The sequence below is a fragment of the Lasioglossum baleicum genome, chromosome 2 (genome assembly GCF_051020765.1).
Source record: "Lasioglossum baleicum chromosome 2, iyLasBale1, whole genome shotgun sequence".
Taxonomy (NCBI): Eukaryota; Metazoa; Arthropoda; class Insecta; order Hymenoptera; family Halictidae; genus Lasioglossum; species Lasioglossum baleicum.
In genome coordinates this window covers 13,242,118-13,263,295 of record NC_134930.1, presented here as the reverse complement: position 1 = coordinate 13,263,295, position 21,178 = coordinate 13,242,118, and the positions used below count along the sequence as shown (strand labels likewise).

Here is a 21,178-nt window from a genome sequence, read left to right as displayed (position 1 = left end):
GTCGCTAATGTCTAAAAAAATTATTTTCTCCTTTTTAGTGCATTTTAATATAAGCGTGGTTTTTAAAATGATTTTTTTTTTATTTCTTTGAACCCCTTGCCCTACGTTTTTTTTCGGTTTCAGTGATTAGAACTTCCTTTGTAGTTTGTAATTTCCTAAAAAAGAGAAAATTTATATCTATTGTATGCCTACGTGTCCTCTAATTACTATACATTAACGAAACCAAAATAGTATTTCGTCTCGGTTTAAAGGAACTTAATAACATACATATTATTAGACTCCGTTCAGCATTTTCATTACGAGTCTGACACGGTATTGTAGGGCGGGTTAATTTCCCGGCTTCAGTGGATCAAAAAGTTAATCTATTTGTCATCCCTTAAAAAGATAGATACAACTGCCGGAGTACAGTGAAGATTATAGTGCCGTCGATTGTGAAGTTATGTGACTGATATTGTGGTGACAGTGTGTTGGAAGTGGCAAATGCAACATGTCTTCATATTTCCGATGGATAAAGAGTGGAAAGAAGGACGACCTTTTCGGCGCGAAGCCGAGGAGTCGTTCCTTGGATTCGAAGAGCCTCGAGGCTTCCGGTATACGTCTGATCGTACAAAATGTACTTAAACATTTATAGTCGCAGCACATTGCTAAATATTCATCCTGATATCGCGATATACATAAATACGTATACAGTGGGTGTACAAAGTATTCGCACACCTTTTAAAAAACTAATAACTTTTTTATAATTGTACCAAACGACCTGATTTTTTATAATCAATTAGATGCATTAGTTTATGAAATGATATGCAAAAAAGATTTTCCAAAAATTATAATTTACAAGGTTAAAATAAAAAAGGCATTTTTTAAAACTTTTTTTATTTGGGCCCTTAATGAAAATTTAAAATATATGTTTTGTGGATCTATGTTGGTCATACACATGCTGAAAATTTCATCGAAGAATACAGTAGGACCTCGATTAACCGGATCCCCATTATAAAGAAATATGCGTTTAAATACGATTATATTATTATATAAAGGGAAACAAATTTTCAAAAATGAAAAATTTATTTTGAAATATAATATACATTTTAATTATGTCCCTCGGGTCTCAATTATCCATCGGGCTTTAATTTATCCGGGCTGTTTGTCTCCCGATCAAGCCGATTAATCGAGGTCTTACTGTACATATACGTATACATAATTCTAATGACGTTAACAAAACGATTAATACAAGACAGAATGCATTTTTACCACGTTTTTATTAGCTCGCTTTCTTGTTTGTCTGTTTGTTTTTATCCTTACACTTTGCATTATGCAAATAAAATCGATACGTATACTGAATGACCTGAACAGCCACCTCCTAGTATTTAAAATTTAATTAAAAAACATGCCAATCTAAATTAATATTGTAGGAGTTACATAAATCTGGGAAAGTCGAAAATAGTATAGAATCTGAATTGTTTTAAGTGGAGGGAGGTTTAATTTACGAACAGCTCCCCGGGGGTCATCGCAACCCCAGGGAAAGTAAGGAACTCTCCTAATTGGGACTATCCTCTAAACCTCCTCCCTCCACTGGCTCCCCTGGTAACTATTGAGAATTGCCGGTACCGCCCGAAGACTATACTTCGGCCAACGTAATGAAGTTGCTGTAAACATTTTGAAAAAAGTTTCTGGGAAATACACTTCAAGAGAAATGCATTCTAGATGTATATAACCTCTATATCTCAAAATTATTCCTAAACTCGATTGTTAGAACAAGCATAGCATAGATAATATCAAAAGAACAAAAATGGTTTTGATCGATAAATAAACAATATCGAAAAATTTCTGTTACAGAGAGCCGCGGCGGCCCAACATCCGGTACAAGTAACTGCGCAGGGTAAGTAGTAAATATAATATCAACTATTGATTAGACTACGAATCGAGTGTTTGAGTATTACCGGCTGCATAAGCGTAGAAACAGTCATGATAGACCATGTGTGTCAAGATAACCGAGAAATGCCACTCGGTTGCGATACCATCTGAAAAATAACTTTGTATTCTTTTATCGCATCTTTCCCCGTTCCCGGAATGCATTAAAAGGTATTGATGCATATTTAAATCAGTACAAATGTATTCGTCTAGATTCGGTTATAATCTGTGTCATGTGAAAGCACGTCGACAATCTTTCAACCTTTTTCCTTGAAAAAGCCTTTCATTCGTTAGCGTCTTTTGTGACGGTAAATCCATTTTGATGCATAATTAATTACACAGCGAGATTTTTTAAATGTTTTAATGCGTTCTTGCTCTTAGGAGTTCAGTTGTTCGCTGCAGCTACAATCTGATCAAAAAGTTATTTCAACCAGCCGCAGCGGCTATCTGATAACTTAACAAGACAATTTAATAAAATTTTAATAGACCTGCAATAAAGTTTCAATCGGGTTTTGTACCCGATAATTGCAAAATTTCAGCAATTTCAATCTATAACCAATTAGTAGACGGCGGATCTAATGCATTTATTACAAAAATGATTAAGTGTAATTTCAAACAGTAAAAACATTAGAAGAATTTCAAAATTCTTTTATATTATTTTCATATGATCCGAGATGAAGTTTACGTTATCATAAATACTATGCTTTTAAATATTGTTTCATCATCAAATATGTTCTACATTTTTTTTGAATCAAATATACACGACAATGTTCATAAAGTGTCACTTTTATTAATGTGCACTTGTACACTGTGACCCAAAGGGATACGAAAGTGCAGTTTAAGTAGGGCTGCCAGAAATGTTTTATCCAAATATAGAAGTAGTGAAAACTGCAATTATGTATATATGAAATAGGCTCAAAATATAGGAGTTCAAGTAAAAGAGGTACACAGCACATTTTAAACTTTTTTATTCAAACAAAGATTTTTAAAAATTCCTATAGGTATGTAAAGATCAAGTTCAAATATAGAAGATTTGACAACCCTAAGTGTAAGTGAGAAAGACAGCAGGGTTAACCATATTAAGAGAGAAAATAAATTTCTATTTCACTCCAGTTTGTTGCGATTCAGATAGAAAATGTTTATTTTCCATAAAGATCCGCTGTTTACCAATTACATTGATATTTTAAATTACGTATTACCATGCTCCGGTAAAAAAGAAAGTAAACATCATTGATTTCGTAGCGGCTGTTCGCTGAATTTTATCGAACTGATTAAATTATCGTGTCGCGGAAAGGCGGTCAATAAGAGTGACGTTTACCCACCGAGTCGACACCTGTCCGAACGGTTCGCGACATGGCCGTGCGATGTCGACACAGCGACTATAGTTAACATGGCGGGCACATTCCGAAGCACGCACGGGTAGTCGTTGCCGCTAGGACCTGCGCCTCAGAACGTTTTTGTACTGCAACGCGTACGGTGGCACGTGCTTCAAAGTTGCCCGCTTCGCGTTCACGTTAGCAGCATTCCCAATCAGTGATCCTTTGAATGGGACGCAGTTAACGTTCAGGGACGTTCATTTCTTGAGGCTTGTCTTGACCCGGACGATTCTGCTTTAATCAGCCGGTTAATGAGATTACGGCGCTAGTGCGAGTCATCGAACAGTTCTCCGTGCGAAATGTAACGTAGTTGACGGTACATATTTGTCAGGGATCGGCACACAAGCGCGTATCGTGGATTGTTTTCCTATTTGATCCTTTTGATTTTACGTGCGCAGTTTCCCATCCCCCACTCCTTGTAACGTCAACGGTCGAATGGCTCTTCAAACGTGTCCGGACAAAATCGTGCCATTAACGACACGGCCCGCAATCGTTCATGTAAACATTATTGCGGGATGCGCGGTGCCCTGCGTCGATCGAGCTCGGGGCACGTTCTTTCCTTCTACGTTCATTCAGCGGAGATAGTTTCTGCCTAATGCTACTCTTGTCCGATGACGATCACATCGAACTCGTCCGCCTGAGTGTTCACCAAGAAGCGTTTGAACCGCCCCTGAGACAGGGTGCGAAGTGATCGTTGACAGTGTTCACCGTGTAAAACGTGTACGTGACCGAACGTGAGCGGTGCTCGAGAAGTCGTCGAGAACGTCAGGCGCGAAGTGCGCGCGGAATCGTGACGAGTGCGAACTCGAAAGTGAAAAGTGTCGGGAGCATCGTCTTTCGCGACACCCGCCACGGAGCAGTTGGTAAGTACGCATTATCCCGTCGCCCTATATGTAAACTTGTCGAGAGTCGCGGATACAACAAGGCAGCATTGCCAAACTCCGCAGGAGGCTCCGAACGTACTGCTGCGCCACGCGCTTTTACCCAAGGATGCGTTACCGTTTCGTGACTTAAAAATTCACGCAAAAGCAGAGAATCGAGTAGCAATGACCGTGGGAAAGTCTCCCGTGTCCCTGTGACCTACTGATCTTGTCAAAGGTCTTCTTCTCTTGTACATTATATTGATTTAGTCGCGTTGGGATTCGCGAACCTGAATGAATCGCTGCGTTCTACTTAACGGACCCCGTGGCTCGTTTCCGCGTAATTCTCTCGAGTTTTTCTCGACGGTTAAAATTCGCAAATGGCGACCTACATATTGACATTGAAATTCTCGTCGGTAATTGCGTGCGAGACAGCCACTTTCGAGACTGTGTGACGTGTTTTTGCTCGGTGGTCTTCCGATGTCGGCATGTAACGACACGTTTTCTTTTTCTTCATTCGCGGCAATGCAGATGGGAATTCATCATGGTCGGGTTCGGGGATTCTTGGCGAGTGCTTCTACTGCACAATGGATCGGGACTAACGTCACGTACTCTCGGGATACTTGATTGCTTTTTTTCGTTGGTCTCCTTTGTTATCTCACCTTGTATGTGACCATACAGAGATATGTACAATGTTTTACGAAACTGCTTCGTTCACCGAAATTTCTTCTTTTCGTTTCACATATGTTCTATTAAGATGCCGTCTGTTTCTCCAGGAAAGGAGAAAGACGGGACAAATCTTCTTATTACGTTTCGTATTATTACGAAAGTTGTCGATGAAAGTTATGAAATCGGTTCTTCATTGTTATCAGCTGTTCTTGGCGACAAGAGAAGGTGCGGAAGTGTTCATAGGTTATGTTTAAGGATACTCAAATATCTTTTTGAGGTCACTTTCATCGAAGGTCGTCGAACACATTTTTACTTTTCCTTCGATTTCGAAGTCACTATAATTCATTTATTTCTCTCTCTCTCTCTAAGAAATTCTTATAGAATGAATCTTCTCATTTCCATAAAATTGAATGTAATTAATAGACTGCGGATCTTTATGCAAAATAAAAAATGTCGGCATTGATTGGAAGACACAGGAGTCAAATAAAAATTTCAATCTTCTTTTAATTATCTTATTAAAGTGAAACGAATACACTGATGGCGTTAAATCTTTTTAATACCTCCACTGTTTTAAATTGTACGTACCCATTTTTCTTATAAATACATAAAATCCGCAGTCTAATATAATTAATCTTAGAATTTTATGTTCCAATACCAAAATTTCGATGTCTAACTCGCGGAGATTAGTGTGTACTTTCTTTTTTACGTGTTGACCTGCAGAGTATGTATATCCTTCGTATTCAAACATGTTGACATGTTTTTATCAACGTTAACCAAGGGTTGCGAAGAGAAGAATGTGTGCCTATGTATATTTAAACCGACACAAAGCAAAAGTGATCGAAGAGCTAACGATTATATTTGCATGGATTGCAAAATTATTAAACTATTTTATGTATTGAGCTTTCTCATTTTCTTGATTTTGATTCGTTAGCGGAAAAAAGGCTGCTCAAGATTTGTTTATAATTCGCTCGGCCGATTGTTCTATTAATACACTCGAGTGACTTCGAAGTATCACCAAAAAAAGACTACTCGAATGATCGAGCTGGTTGAAATACTCAAGTACTCGTGCTTAGCTCAGCTCGCTTTTTAGCTGAGTAGTCAGCTCTCAATTAGACACGCTCGTGAGTGATGTCGTTGAAGTAACTGATTCTCTACTCATTTGGCAGCAATAACGATCTGAAAAAATGTCATTTCTATTTAGTATAAACCAGAGCAATTCATTAGATAAAACAAAAACTACCAAATTAAGATTTAAGGATACTTTCTTTCGAGAATGAATGTTAAAGTCTACACGTATAAATTCCATTTCTTAAAACCGTTAATTTTATACTTTACATTAGAACTACCAGCTCTGAGCATTTTAACGAAATTGGATTGCTGACCTAATTAACACAACAACTACCAGACGTGTCAAAATGACCCGTTTTTAATTACTGAAAATGTGAGGACATTCTTAAAAGAGATTATTAATTTAATTTAGATTTCTAATAATTTCTAGAAAATATGATACAAGACATACGATCTTCTCGATCATATTAAGTACACTATGTATGATATTAGAAATCATTATTAAATTACACTCCAGTAATTCAGTTTTTAAATACCCTATTTTAACTCAATCTCTAGTTACTTTCCATACAAAATGTTTATCTCCAGTTTTACGACATTGCCTGGCCAGAAGCAGCACGAATCGTTTGCCCAACTTATGCAACCATATCGGCCCAAATGAATCTTGCCGCTTACTGCCAGTTAGTGTACGACTCGACCGGCAAGAGTCATCGACGATGCATCGCGTGCAATCCCTGGAACGTGCGTAAACAAACATAATCCGGATGTGTTTTTCTATAAGTTGCCCCGATCGTTTAACAATTGCGAAAAAAAATGGAATGCGATGCGAGAGCGTGTCTGGCTTAACTGTTGATACGAAAATAGAAAAGATAACAAAGTTGCTCTTGGTCTAAGAACAGGTCAGTGATATTTATACTATATCTGTTGATCCGAGCTGTGTTTACTATTTCCCGGCAATTTAGCGTTCCCGCTAATTGTGCGGTCGTGTTTCCTTTCAGTAACGTTGACAGTCGTCGCGTGGTACTACGTCCCACGGAAATGTCGAAAGAATTATCGAACGGGATGAAATTCGAGTCAGATTAAAGGGGTAACTTGCCTTTCCGACTCTGCTAAATGGACCACCCTCGACAAATTTTCACCCGGAAGAAAATTACGGCGAACAACCAACAACTTTTGCACGCGCAATCGTTAACGTTTCGCGAATAACGTGATATTTTTTTTCTTTTTAATTTGATCGGTGTTTCGTTGGGAATTATTTAATTTAAAATCATTTTTAAGAGTTTCATCAGGTCTGTTGATTTGATCAGGTTTATATTTCTGCGGGTAAACTAGTATTAACAAGCTAGAAAATCGGTTTGGGACGTGTCCAGGATATTAATAACCCTGAAAAATCACGGGCTTTTTGGAATTGGCAGAACGTCAGAGTCCAATTAATTCGCTTGATCAGTCAGATCAGATATTTATGCAATACCGAAGCCGATGTTGCTAATAGATTGCTAATTGGGAGATATTGTAACGATTAAATTGTATTACATGTTCGTTAGCTACAGTAGCAATCCGGATAGTGCGAGGCGAATTAACATCTACGAGGCTTCATTCTATTAAACAATAATCACAGCGGTCCTTCGCGTAACGTGGTTTCGATTATGCGCGGATATTTATTTTGAACAGTTTCGACGTACATTTCAAAAGGTAAATAAGAAGGTTACTGTTTGTTATGATCCACTTCCTTTTAATACACATTTATTTACGCTGTACATATAAAACAGACTGTTTTCCTTTTTTCTTCAAAGTGTTAGTCAAGTTTGTTAGTCTCTGCGTTATAAATAAACGCGGTTTAAGCGAAATTGAAATTTCTCTCTTCATCTATAAATATAAAAGAGAATATTTCCTCTTTTTTTTACGAAGTGGTCTCGTAAAAGTTCGTCGGTCGCGCTGCAATGTAAATAAATCGCGGGTCGTGAAAGTGATCGATTGCTATCACGATGTACTACGGGTTCTTATATTTCGCAATACATACAGTCAACTTCGCGAGGAAGTTCGCAAATGTTTCCATGAAAGGTACGCCTCGAAAACTCCGACCTATTTTATTCGCGCCGATAACGGAAACTTTAATAAACGGAACTGATGAGTCGTTTTAATATGCGACGGAATTGATTTATGCACGTAGTTGCACAACGCGTCCACCATTTGCTTGGGAACTCTTTATATCTTGGTATTTCCAAGTCAACGATATTTTATTGTCTGCTCTGGTAAAAAGAAGTTTCCGTAAGAGAAGATCTTAATCATCCAATATCTATGGTGTATCCGGTGCAGCAGTTTCTCGCGCTATATCGTCGCCATTGTTAGCGTTATTACTCGGATAACGAACGCGTTGAACTAAATAATCGAAAGCTATCATGGCGGATATTGAAGAAGATGTCTACCTCTGAATGGAGCCGCGAAACAGGGGCGTGGGCTGGCTGTCTCACAACAGCATCCGTAGATAACACTCGCGAGTGGGTAAACAAGGGTGAAGTGTTCCTGAAGGAGTGCCTGTGTAAATGTAGACTGAGCCGGCCAATAGACGTCGCAATCCTCGATTTTGCCAACTCTTGAGATTCTTACAGTAGCAGTCCAAGGACGGGACAAGGTCGCCGGGTTTCCCTTATAACACTAGGTTTACAGGACCCGTCAAGACTTTGAAATTGTAATGATGCTTGCCTGAGGAATTATTTAACAAATTTATTTCTTCGTGTATGTATTATTGGACTCTTGTTATGTTTATAAAATAATGCGGAACAGTTATTTCTAGAGCTCCGTAAATCCAGTGTTAAACAAAGAACCCTTTCTCAATGTTTTCATTCCCACCGTGCGTTATAGCAACCGAGTTGGCTGTCGAGGACGAGAATCGTAACCGCATTATGAAATACGAGCGGGAATCATAGGGAATAAATTGTGGAATTCACGGTGCAGAAGATAGTTTTGTGGTGTAGAGAATTTGGTCGTTCTCGAGGGAGATGGAGTAGGGACGAATTTTTACTTTAACACTAGAACTAGTGCACCCTTCAGCATTTTTTAATTCTAGTCGCAAACACGCATACAATACACTCTCGCTCACAAGTCTTAGGACACCTCTGGATTTTAGTAAAACTCTGGTATTTCGTATAGATTTTATTTTTTTATAGTTTATTCGTATTTCGTATAAACCTTCAACTGTATTAACTACATAATACAAATATCCTCATATGTATACGATAATGATCCAAAACACACGTCAAAAATATGTCAAAGCTATTTGGATCAACTTCAATGTAATGATTCATTAAAAATTATGAAATGATCACTCCAATCACCAGATTTGAATAATAGAAAAATTATGAGATGGATTGGATAGACAGGTATGAAACTTTCGCCCTACTTCGAAAACACGTTTGTGGAATATTTTGGAACGAGAATGGAATAATATAACAACAGAAAGTGTGAAAAAATCGATCACGCGGATGCCAAGAATAGGGGAAACTGTAATAAAGAAAGACCGATTTCCATGAAACTTAGATTTACAAGTTGGATGTTTTAAATTTTCATTGCAGGCACAGATAAAAAGTTTCGATATCGTGACCTTTACTCTTTTCCTTTGCAATTGCGACCAATAACAATGAAAAGATAAATTATTTACTCATTAGCTAGTGAACTAAGGCTTTTAACGTATCAAAGAAACTCGAGCTCTTGTGTCCAATTCTGAAAAAGTTATTCGTTTTTAAAAGGTGTACAAATAAAAGGTGTACACCCACTACTGCGCGTGTTTCCGCCTGGAATTAACGCTATTTAAATGTCAGAGATTCATTTACTACATTCCGGTATGATTACATATTTAACACATTTAAATCTTGGAAAAAATTTACAATACACTAAATTTACGTAAGATATGTTCACCTCTAGATACATGTTAAACATTTTTTTAATGCCACTGATAACATGTGAAAGATTCGATAAAAAAATGGCCGTGGTTGTGATGGATTCTATTGTTTTATGACGGAAGCTTTATGTTATCATTAGATAGATGACTATGAAAATTCAGAATTTGTATGCATTCATTTTTAGTGTAGTTACAAGTTTTAGATAGCGAAAGAATGGTTAAACTGTTGATGCGAGTGATAAGTACTATTAATACATTGATAATTTTATTAATTTCATTTCGAGTCATTCAGTCGAAGCGATAACTCGCTGGAAATCGAAATTGATGTATCAACGCGCGCATAAGTGCGATAGTAATTATATCAAACTTGTGAGAAAATTTGGAGTTTGGAGTTTCTTCGACAAATAAAAGAAACTTTAGCTGAAATGAGAATTCTTAATGGAAATGAGGTCCTTTCATCGTACTTTTTTCGCGCGACCACGATAGAATTGTATTAATCCCGCATAAAAGTCGCTTTATTGCGCGAGTTAATCAAATATCACCGGCAGATGCAGTTTTCAACGCTTTCGCTGTCAAAGCTTGACCCATATACAATACCAAAAGGAATACTAACTCGAGGAGAAATAAATTGTGTATGATTTATTGAAACGTCGTCCTGTACCACTTTTTGTAACATCGAAATTGTTGCACTCTCGTATGTATGAATTAGGAATCAATTTATTGATTGAAACAGTCGAGAAGAGTTGTAAAAATAACATTTCAACTTCGCATTTGCGTAGAATAACCAGTTTACCGATTGTCGCTAACGCCTTCTTTAAAAGCAATTATTCCATTTTGTTGTTCCAGTAAATGAGCCGATACATATTTATACATATGTACGAGTATATCTTAAACCGTGTTGCCAGATTATAATACTTCTACAATATTCTACATGCATAGCCAGTCATCCATAATTCTTTCACGGTTACTTAAAAGAGGAACACTAAAAATAATATGTACTCTGTCGTTAGTATTTGAAGTATCAAACTACATAGTTCATTAAAATTACAGTTTTGCTGGTTGTCTTATTTCCTGTTGTAAAGACAAGAAAATTTGTACGTCATTACCATCTGTTTCCTTAACTAATAGCGAGCTTAACCAACTCACGTGGAATTGCTTAGACAAATACAAATTGGCGTAAACTCGCGCGGTCCATCAGGAATACAAAGTTTCTGTTCAAAGGTAACAAACTCAAAGAGCAATGTAGCCAACTAGATTGCACGTAAAACAGAGTTTCCACGGATCTACATAGACACAGCAAAGCCGTCACCATTGCTCCTACTTTCTCTTAACACATCGCCGAACAGCTGTTGCATTAATCAAAAAACAAAATTGAAATAATTAATGAAAAATACTTTTGTCGTTCTTCGAATATAAAGAGAAATCATCTCAGAAATATTTCTAATGATTCCGTTATGAAACTTTTAACAACATATTTGCTTTTATTAATTCACGATATAGTAGAACCTCGATTATCCGTACTAATCAGTGGAATGAACACTAATGCTTGTTTGAATAATAGAACAATTACCTAGTTACCGTGCCAGCTTCACTGATTTGTAAAACGAATCGTGTCGTATATACATAGCTCGCTTTTAGATTGAACTGTTTACATTCGTATAACATCGGTTCGGATAATCGAGGTTCTATGGAATCGTGCATTACACAGGCTGATACACTTCTGACGATGTAATGTTTGGTCCCGTTTTAATCAGGAAACTGTCACATACATGTTGGTCAAAGTTCTATAAAAAAGTCATTAAAAACAACAAATTTGGATTAGTATTGTCTGGGTTAAGTCCTATATACAGGGTGTTCCAAAATTCGTGAAAATCCCGAAAGGGGGTGGTTCCTGAGGCCATTTCAAGCGACATTTTCCTTTGCAAAAATGTTATCCGCGGCTTTGTTTAGGAGTTATTAACGAAAAACACGGACCAATCGGAGCGCGACCTAGACACCAGTTGGGACAGTCGGCCCGGCGCGCCAGCTGTCTATTGGCCGACTGTCCCAACTGGTGTCTAGGTCGCGCTCCGATTGGTCCGTGTTTTTCGTTAATAACTCCTAAACAAAGCCGCGGATAACATTTTTGCAAAGGAAAATGTCGCTTGAAATGGCCTCAGGAACCACCCCCTTTCGGGATTTTCACGAATTTTGGGACACCCTGTATATTCTAAACGGAAGATATTACATCTATCACGTTGGATATCGAATGAAGCTTATTTTTCTTCGCTGTTAGGCAGGCAACAGCTGCGTGATGCCCGAACACATGTGCGGCGCACGGTGCAGTAAGACGTAAACAAGAAAAATTAAAAACATATGACGTGTAATTTTCTAATAATAATTCTGATCATCATTGCTTACTGATCTACCTTATTCCCCTCTACAGCCTGTAGTAGTGGAGATAAGGTTTTTTTTGCAATTATCGTGGGCATCTTCACATGTATCGAGGTATTACTGTACTGTGGATAGCAATTACCCTATTCTCCCCTACAGCTTGTAGTAGTGGAGACAAGTTCTTCACAATTAATGTTGGTCATCTCTTTCACATGTATCGAGGTATTACTGTACTGTGGATAGTAATTACCCTATTCTCCCCTACAGCTTGTAGTAGTGGAGACAAGTTCTTCACAATTAATGTTGGTCATCTCTTTCACATGTATCGAGGTATTACTGTACTGTGGATAGTAATTACCCTATTCTCCCCTACACCCTGCAGTAGTGAAGACAAGTTTTTCACAATTGTGTTGGTCATCTCTTTCACATGTATCGAGGTATTACTGTACTGTAAATAGCAATTACCCTATTCTCCCCTACAGCTTGTAGTAGTGAAGATGTTTTTCGCAATTATCATGGACATCTCCTTCACATGTATCGAGGTATTCCTTTACTGTGGATAGCAATTACCCTATTCTCCCCTACAGCTTGTAGTAGTGAAGATGTTTTTCGCAATTATCATGGACATCTCCTTCACATGTATCGAGGTATTCCTTTACTGTGGATAGCACTTACCCTATTCTCCTCTACACCCTGCAGTAGTGAAGACAAGTTTTTCACAATTGTGTTGGTCATCTCTTTCACATGTATCGAGGTATTACTGTACTGTAAATAGCAATTACCCTATTCTCTCCTACAGCTTGTAGTAGTGAAGATGTTTTTCGCAATTGTCATGGACATCTCCTTCACACGTATCAAGGTACTACTGTACTGTGAGTAGCAATTACCCTGTTCTCCTCTACACCCTGTAGTAGTGGAGATAAGTTTTTCACAATTATCGTGGACTTCTCCTTCACATGTATCGAGGTATTACTGTACTGTGGATAGCAATGTATAATTGATTTATTTCGGTTTCGCAGCCCAGAAATGGACTTGGTTTTATCCAATCTATTATCACACTCACTCATTTCCATACCGCACACATAAATACGCTTGACTATACTTTCATTATTGCCCAGAATACGCTTATTTCTGCTCTATATTCATTTTTATTTCACTTATTCTATATTACACATCCTCCCGTGATTACCTTTGGTCCAGTGCTCATTTCTGACTTCTCTGCGCTTAGCTTCTATCATTCTCCAACCAGCTTACCCCACCCCCCTCTCCTGATCTGCCCTCAACTATTTTGTCCTCTCGTAATTCGATGCCCTCTACTTTATAGCCTATTAATACATAGATGCCTTATTGTATCTATCTGTAACCTACACAACAGACATTTCCTTTTTTCCTCTTCTAGCCATGTACTGTGGATAACAATTACCCTATTCTCCCCTATAGTCTGCAGTAGTGGAGAAGTTTTTCTCAATTATCGTGGACATCTCCTTCACATGCATCGAGGTACTACTATACTGTGAATACCAATTACTCTATTCTCCTATACACCCCGCAGTAGTCGAGATAAGTTTTTCACAATTATCGTGGACATCTCCTTCACATGTATCGAAGTGTTATTGTACTGTAAATAGCAATTATCTATTCTCCCCTGCAACCTGTAATAGTGGAGATAAGTTTTTCGCAAATATCGTGGACATCTTCTTCACACGTATCGAGGTATTACTGTAGATCAGTGCTCCCCAACCTTTTTACCGTCGCGGACCGGTCAACGTTTGATAATTTTACCGCGGACCGGTCAACGTTCGATAATTTTACCGCGGCCCGCTGAAGGGGGGTGGGGGAGGGACGTTGATCGTTTATATTTCAGATTGTTCTGATTTAATCATTTTAATTTAATTGTATTTAATGTTCCTTGGGCGGGCCGGTACCATTTGATCCACGGACCGAGGGTTGGGGACCAGTGCTGTAGATAGCGAAGTTCCTACGAAAAAGTAACGAACGCAGAGACATCAGCGCAGGCTGTTACGATTGTTTGCACAACAAGGGTGTCCACGATCCTAGAAATGTAGGTCGTCGAAGTGCACGCCATTCAAGCGTGCGACGACAGCCTCGGCTGGTTCTGGAAGTGCATCGTGCGGTGCAGCCGGGTCTTCGCCGGCCTTGAGGAACCGGTTTCATGATCCATGCGTTGGCCGTATCGATGCTCGAAACCGGAAACCGTGTTTCGGGTAGAAGGCGAAAACGTTGAAACACGCTTGTTTGTACCGTACTCTCCCCGTAGTATAATAAAATTGCGGTGTGCGCTCTCGCACTTCGTTCAGTTTGATTGCCGAGCTCCGCGGCACTTGGCCCCACCCGTTGTGTTCGGTGCATTGTTTGCTATTGATTCGCCATTAACAGGCTCGACGGTCGGTCTCCGTCTACTGTTTTGTCTGCGGAATTGTAAACAACAGTTCCCCGGTCACGTGGCGACCGAGAAACGTGATGATCGAGTAGCAGACGATCTGACGGCGATCGAAAGTCGATTCTCGTAACGTTGCGAATTAAAATACCAATGCGATGCTAACTTTTTTATTTTCAATTTTATTCTTGTACAACATTTCTCAAGATATACGTCACAGTTTTCTTATCAAAACGAGACGTTTAAAAATCTTCATCTGGCTGTAGCTCCGTTAGTTTGCACAATCCTATTCTAATTCTTTGAGAACATATTTTCGAGATGTGTAGCTGTTAACAAACGGACGAATACTGTGCGAATAAGACCGCACGACTGAAGTGAAAACTTCTACGGCGACTGCGCACCTGTCTGTTTCTCGCTCGCTCGGCTAAACTCGGCTCCCCGAGCTTACCCGAATAGCGTTTCACCACGGAACGTCACGGATCAGACTCATTCATTGAAGAATCAATCGTATTATAATTTGGTGAGCTCCAGTTTCTAATTTTTGCTTTCGTTTAACCTGCGCGATTATGCTTGCCGCGACTGCGTTTTCATGTTTACCTGTTACTCCTCGCGACCGAAAGACCGAGCCAAAGGTCAATTGAACTCTAGGAATATAGCGCGCTTGAAGAACATTCAGCCGCCTGCAGCTTGTCCTTGCCGACAATTATGCGAAATGTTATTCTTGTTGCATTCGGGGATGACGTGGAATGTTTATGGAAATATGTACTGTTTTAAAGAGATAAATCGGCTACAGTTAGAGGCAAATTGATTCTTCGAGAGGATAAATTGAAATATTATATTATATTTGATTGTTTCTCTGATTATAATTTTCATGAAATTTTCAATTGAAGAAAAGATAATTATCCAGGAAAAATGAAATCAGTATGTATTGAGAACTACGATCAACAAGCAATTCTTGTAGGTTTCTTCTAAACATTCCGTTTTTCCACCCTGTCCCAAGTTTTTGGAAACAGTGAAATTTTTAATTTCTCGAATGTTTCATGTTATTCCACGTACTTCCGCAAAATAAACAAATTGCACAATGTCGCTTCAAACAAAAGCATCGTGCGAACCGTTTTACACAGCAATTTTCTATTTCGAGAAACTGTGATTTATGGTCGAGCGGGACATGTTTTTGCGCGGCCGTTTTTTAGGATACGATTCGTAGCGGTTACGGCTGTTAATCGCGGCGAAGCTCTCGGAATCTTGTTTGCAGGTCTATCTCATTAAGTAGATTCCGAGTCCTTTTACCAAACACGTATAGATTCCGTTCGCTTCTGTCAGCCTAAATCGAATTACAATTTGTCGAGAGGAATTGCACCTGCGGTCTTTAATCGCGCGGCCCAAGGTCCTCGACTACGTAATACCCTCATGTCGTGGCGGCGTTGGCGTTATGCTGCGTTTACAATCGCGAATATACATATACAATTCGTACGAATTTTGCTCACGAGTTTCGAAGCTGGTGTTATAGTTGCAATGCTGGTCCCAGGTGCAGTATGTATATGCTTTTATGTGTCCAGCCGACAGTAAAAATGGGGTCAAGTTTCATAACAGTTGCCTGGACTTGGTGACCGCTTTTGTGAACCCATTTATGCCGCTAAATTTCCTCTCTTGGGTATTTTTCTTATTTTCTCTCGCCGTAACGTTCGAATTCCTCGATATCGATATAACGTATACACCGTGTCCCATTTGAAGTTTCTCTCTCGCACGCGATTATTTATTAAATTTATTTTTGAAAAATATTTCGACTATAATTTCATCTGTTTCGGGGACGACAGCTTATGGTGGTGACAAATCTTCTGTAGATGGACGTGTGGTTCCAGTTAAGCTAAATTTTGAACGACACTAAATGTCTTTGGCTGACCTTGGCAGACGAAAGTGTTATAGGTCAGTGAATTCTTCTCGGGATAGGCTGCCTTTTTACCTAAATAGAAACATTCTCTATAAGAATGTTAATATTAGGTTGGGGAAAAAGAAATCCATTATTTTTACGTTATCTCAAGCGGAGAAATGATGGAATTCTTTTTCCCCAACCTAATTTAAGAACAATAATGTACTGTATAAGAATAAAACACTATTCTGTATAAGAAAAATAGGCTTTCTAAAAACAATTTTTTTAAACATTGCATTGTCATCCAGTTCTGAGCTACGTTTAAAATTTCAAGTCTCTAGCTCATCGGGAAGTTAGTTTAAAATCAATTGCAAAATTTGTACCGAACAAACAGACAGACGAGAAAGCGAGCTAATAAAACCGTGGTAAAATAGAGGTCACCCTGAAATCTCGGAAGCACGTCCACCTAGAAAAAATGAATGACCACCATGAGATCTTTATTCAATAATTAACGTAGCGAACAGGGGTAGCTAATGCAATTCCTGTTAATTCAGTTTTAAGTACTACAATGAAAGTCTCGCAACACAATGTTAAACTTTTTCATCTAAAGAGAAAACCCCGGCAGCGGTGTTAACGATTTAAGTCCGTAAACAACGTCGTTGCATCGTGTATTTATAATTTTCCATGTTTAGAATAATCTGTTAATTACGTAATGCGCGTCAAGCGACGATGTGCAAGAGCTTTTAAATTCAAATTGTAAACATGCTTTGGTCTCGCCACTCGACGCGTTCGGTAGTCTACGAAAAATTTATGCAAATTTTGATTTCCGTTGGCAGATTTGCAAAAACACTGTCATTAAGTAGAATTTTATTCTGTTGGCTTATGTGATTTTGGAGATATGATATCGAGATAACGTAACGTCGCATACACGTGCTAAGTGTCGCCCTCTAACCTTTCGAGTTTCGGAAACTTGTAGAAGCCGCAGATCCTCTTCGCCCACGCACATAACTCCGTTGTGACCTATCTGAAGAAGTAGGTCATTCTTACTTTTCATTTAAAATTTTAATTATCCGCTGGATCGATAAAAATTTAATGTAAACGGCACTTAACTATAAAGAAGGTGGAAACGCATGAGACAAATACGAATAGGAAATGTTCGAACGCAGTTGCCGGTTCTCTTTACTGCAATGCCACTGCAGTTTACTGTAGTCGATACATACACTGCGCGCATGTAGTTAGGTGTAAAGGTGTGGGGCGAAGTTTCGTCATTAACGATTGAAAAATGTTTACTGATTGTTCTCGATGAGGACAATTTCGCATAGGAAGCGCACATCATCAGGCGTTTGTTTTTATGTCATATTTCCACTACCTTGAAAAAGCTATCCGAAAATCATAATTGCAAATCAGCTTGTTGTGTTATGTTCATTGTTACGCAATATGTTTCTTAATGTTAATATATAGACACTAACTAAAGTGGTAGACATTGGAATTGCTTACGTCCTTTTCGAGAAGGAAACGAAATGTACGCACAATAATACTACGCAACTTTCTTGAGGTATTTTACTAAAAAGAAAATTTTGAAATTTTTGAAGGGTTGATTTCCCTTTAACCCCTTGCCGTACCTTTCCTTCTACAGTTACGGTGATTAGAACGTCTTTATGTACAAAAATGTCGCAGAAGGGAAACGAAAATGTATATTTCTTGTGTATGTGGCTACATTTATTTTAATGCTTAAATATTGATTACCAGACTGCGGATGTTTATGCAATTTTCAATTTTTGTAGGGAAATTTTAAGAAAGTGGAATCACGTAACGTGTTATTTTCAGCTGTAGTAGTCTTTCTAGATTTTAAATAAATAAAAAACGTAGTAAATTCTGTGGAATTTTATTTTCTAGCATTTTCTGAAAATTTTTTGTAGCTATAAATGCATAAAGATCCGCAGTCTATTGATTACAAACGAATCAAATTTTAAATGTTGTTTGAAATATCGATCGCAAGATAATGAAATGTATAATATTCAAATGTTCTCGGCGCAACGGTTCGATCAGTTTATAGGAAAATAGTTACGCAGATATTTTAAAGTTTCTGGTTTTACATTGTGAAAATATATTTTTCAGACGCAGTTTTTCTACTTTCTTGAAAATGATCTGAATGAAGATCGAAACGTTGAAAGTTCCTAACTAACGTGCAAATTTTGCTTTTTTCCTATAAACTGATCGAACCGTTGCGCCGAGAACATTTGAATATTATACGAATCAAATTTTATTTCATCTAAAATCAAACGCGTAACATTCATAGTTTGTTAGATTTGTTAAAAATCTTCATCGCGAGTCGTAGCACAAACAAATAGGGTTTTTGAATTTACGGATTCGATAACTTCCCTGGTAAATTCCTAGAAAAAAATCCAAACGTGAATCCACTGCATATGCAACCCACGTGTTACGCAAAATTCCCAAGCGTGATCCTGAATACTATAGTGGCGACCCCGGCCCTCTAAAGGTCAACAGCTTCGTTTCGAAATTGCTTAAACCGTTCTCGAAATACATATATCGAATTCTATTCGGTGTGTCGGTTTCTTCAAAGTCCTTCGAGCGTGGATTTCCATAAACCTCGGCAGATAACAATATTATGCGTTATGGAATTAGCTCGTGGAGCTTTCAATGTCAATTGCTTAAATTCTAATGCTATATCGTGTATTGCGCGATGATATCGCCACGGTGACCCAGTTTATCAGCATTTACATACACGAGATCCTCCGATACGAAGATAGGTCAGTCCTGTGGTACTATATCGTGTGGCGAGAATGCCTCCGTCGCGTCTTCCGAAAAGAGGAGGCTTGCCGCCCAGTCGTATATGAGGATGGAACATAGTTATCGTTTTAGTCGATTTTTCCTTCGGTGGTCTCGCGCGGTCTTGCGTATTGAAGTGCATGTCAGGGTTGTGACGTAACGCCGAGGACCCGGTTACGTCGACCAGTATCAACGACCTGTATACTTTCGTTCGGCGTCGATATTTCCTCGTTCGTTTTTCAATTTACCGGCAGCTTTCATTCCGAGCCAGCCGACTGCGAATTTTATTATGCGCGTACTTCCCTAGGAGAAGCGAAACGATAAAAGAAGAATTTCTGGGAGCGAACCTCCAATCGCCACGATTTTCTATCACTAGACAGCGGAATATTTATGCAAAATAAACATTTTCTACCCGAATTGCAAGAGAACCACGAGTTAGATAGAAACTTATTCTTCCTCTGAATATGTTTAATTGGTTGACAATAATATAACAGTATATTTAAATGTTTCCAATTTGTTTCCTGTTTCAAATTGCACCTACTCATTTTTGTCTTAAATGCATCAGATCCGCTGTCCATTTATCACCTGGGATTAGGGTTGTCATGCATAAAATCGCAGATTCAGGACGAACGGCATAAAAACCCCGGACTTTCTCGTCTGAAATCCGAACGCTTTTAACTATTGGATTGGCAAATAAGTTCGTTCGGTTTTTTACATTGGAAGAAATCGCAAAAACCGAACGAACTTATTTGCCAACGCAATACTTTTTAAGTTACATATGATGCCATAAAGAAATGATACCAAAAAGAAATTTTTGAAAAGTTCTCTGCAAAACATAAATGGCGAAAGAAGCATTTTTTTTCAAATCACAACATTTTTAGTAGATACCCTCATGTTTTCACTGTAAGCTCCTCGAGACTCATTCTCATCGGTTTGTTAGTTCTAGTCTTACAATTTAATAAAAAAAGCTGACACATCTTTCACATGTCTGTAAAATCAACGATTTTGCAAAAACCTTTAAATACACTTTGTATAAGATTTATGATGAAATATTCATTTGAGCAGACTGCTGCGCACACAACTTCCTGAGAAATATGTGCCAGATACAAATTCATAAACAAAGTATTAATATTTATATGTGATAGACGTATATGAAAGCAAAAAAACGTGGTGAAAAGTGAAGAATCCTCATCGCGACATAAAATATTCAGTCGGTTCGATAATACTTCTCGCAGGTTATGGCTGTAGGTAATCGGCAGACGTTAATTTTCTTTTTTTATCTTCTCTTATTATCGGTACACTTGTACTGAGGCAGAGGTCGTTAGAATTTTAAATTATAAAATATGCATAATTACCGTATTAATTCAGAATGCACGTAATCATGAAACGATTAATTAAATGATGCCTTGTAGGCGTGTCATTCATCATATGTTCAATAGCAGACACGATTTTCAAAATTATCGTCGATCTCTGCCGATAGACCACTCCCCCAGAAAATTAATACGTAGGTGTAAGCACCACATGTGCTCCATATGCAACACATTGAATCGCAGGTAAAAGACACATAGGATTACCACCTAAAAATGATCGATAATTCCATAATAGGTGGACGCGAACACAAAGTCGGATCAACGTGCAGAAGGTCGGTATCGTTTTCCTGTTTATCCGCACGTCGACGCTGGTTTATGTAATCGCTACTCATGCGTTCATCGGGTTCGGTAATACATATTCCATGCGAGCGTCCATAACAATATACGCGTAATTAGAACCTCGGGTCGTGTCACGCACTGGGTCTTCGTCAATTGTAGGTAAAGGAACGATCGCGGTGTGACTATTAGGTGGTTGCATATGAGATTTCTATTTTCCCTAGAGCAGAGGTATTTAAACTGTGATCCGTGGACCCTCAGGGGTCCGCGAAACAATTTTGACATTAACTTTACATTCCCCAACTTTTCGCTTTTATTCAAA

The 21,178-nt window shown here is 38.4% G+C and overlaps 1 protein-coding gene across 4 annotated transcripts in view; it reads left to right on the top strand.

Moving 5' to 3' along the window:
• Window positions 1-21,178, top strand: part of Snf4agamma (SNF4/AMP-activated protein kinase gamma subunit) — a 180,690-nt gene that overhangs the window by 67,134 nt on the left and 92,378 nt on the right. For all 4 annotated transcript variants that reach the window (XM_076439741.1, XM_076439734.1, XM_076439726.1 and 1 more), the window contains one exon: window positions 1,834-1,876. In XM_076439741.1, coding sequence (XP_076295856.1) covers window positions 1,834-1,876 — 43 coding nt within the window. The remainder of the gene's footprint in view (window positions 1-1,833; window positions 1,877-21,178) is intronic.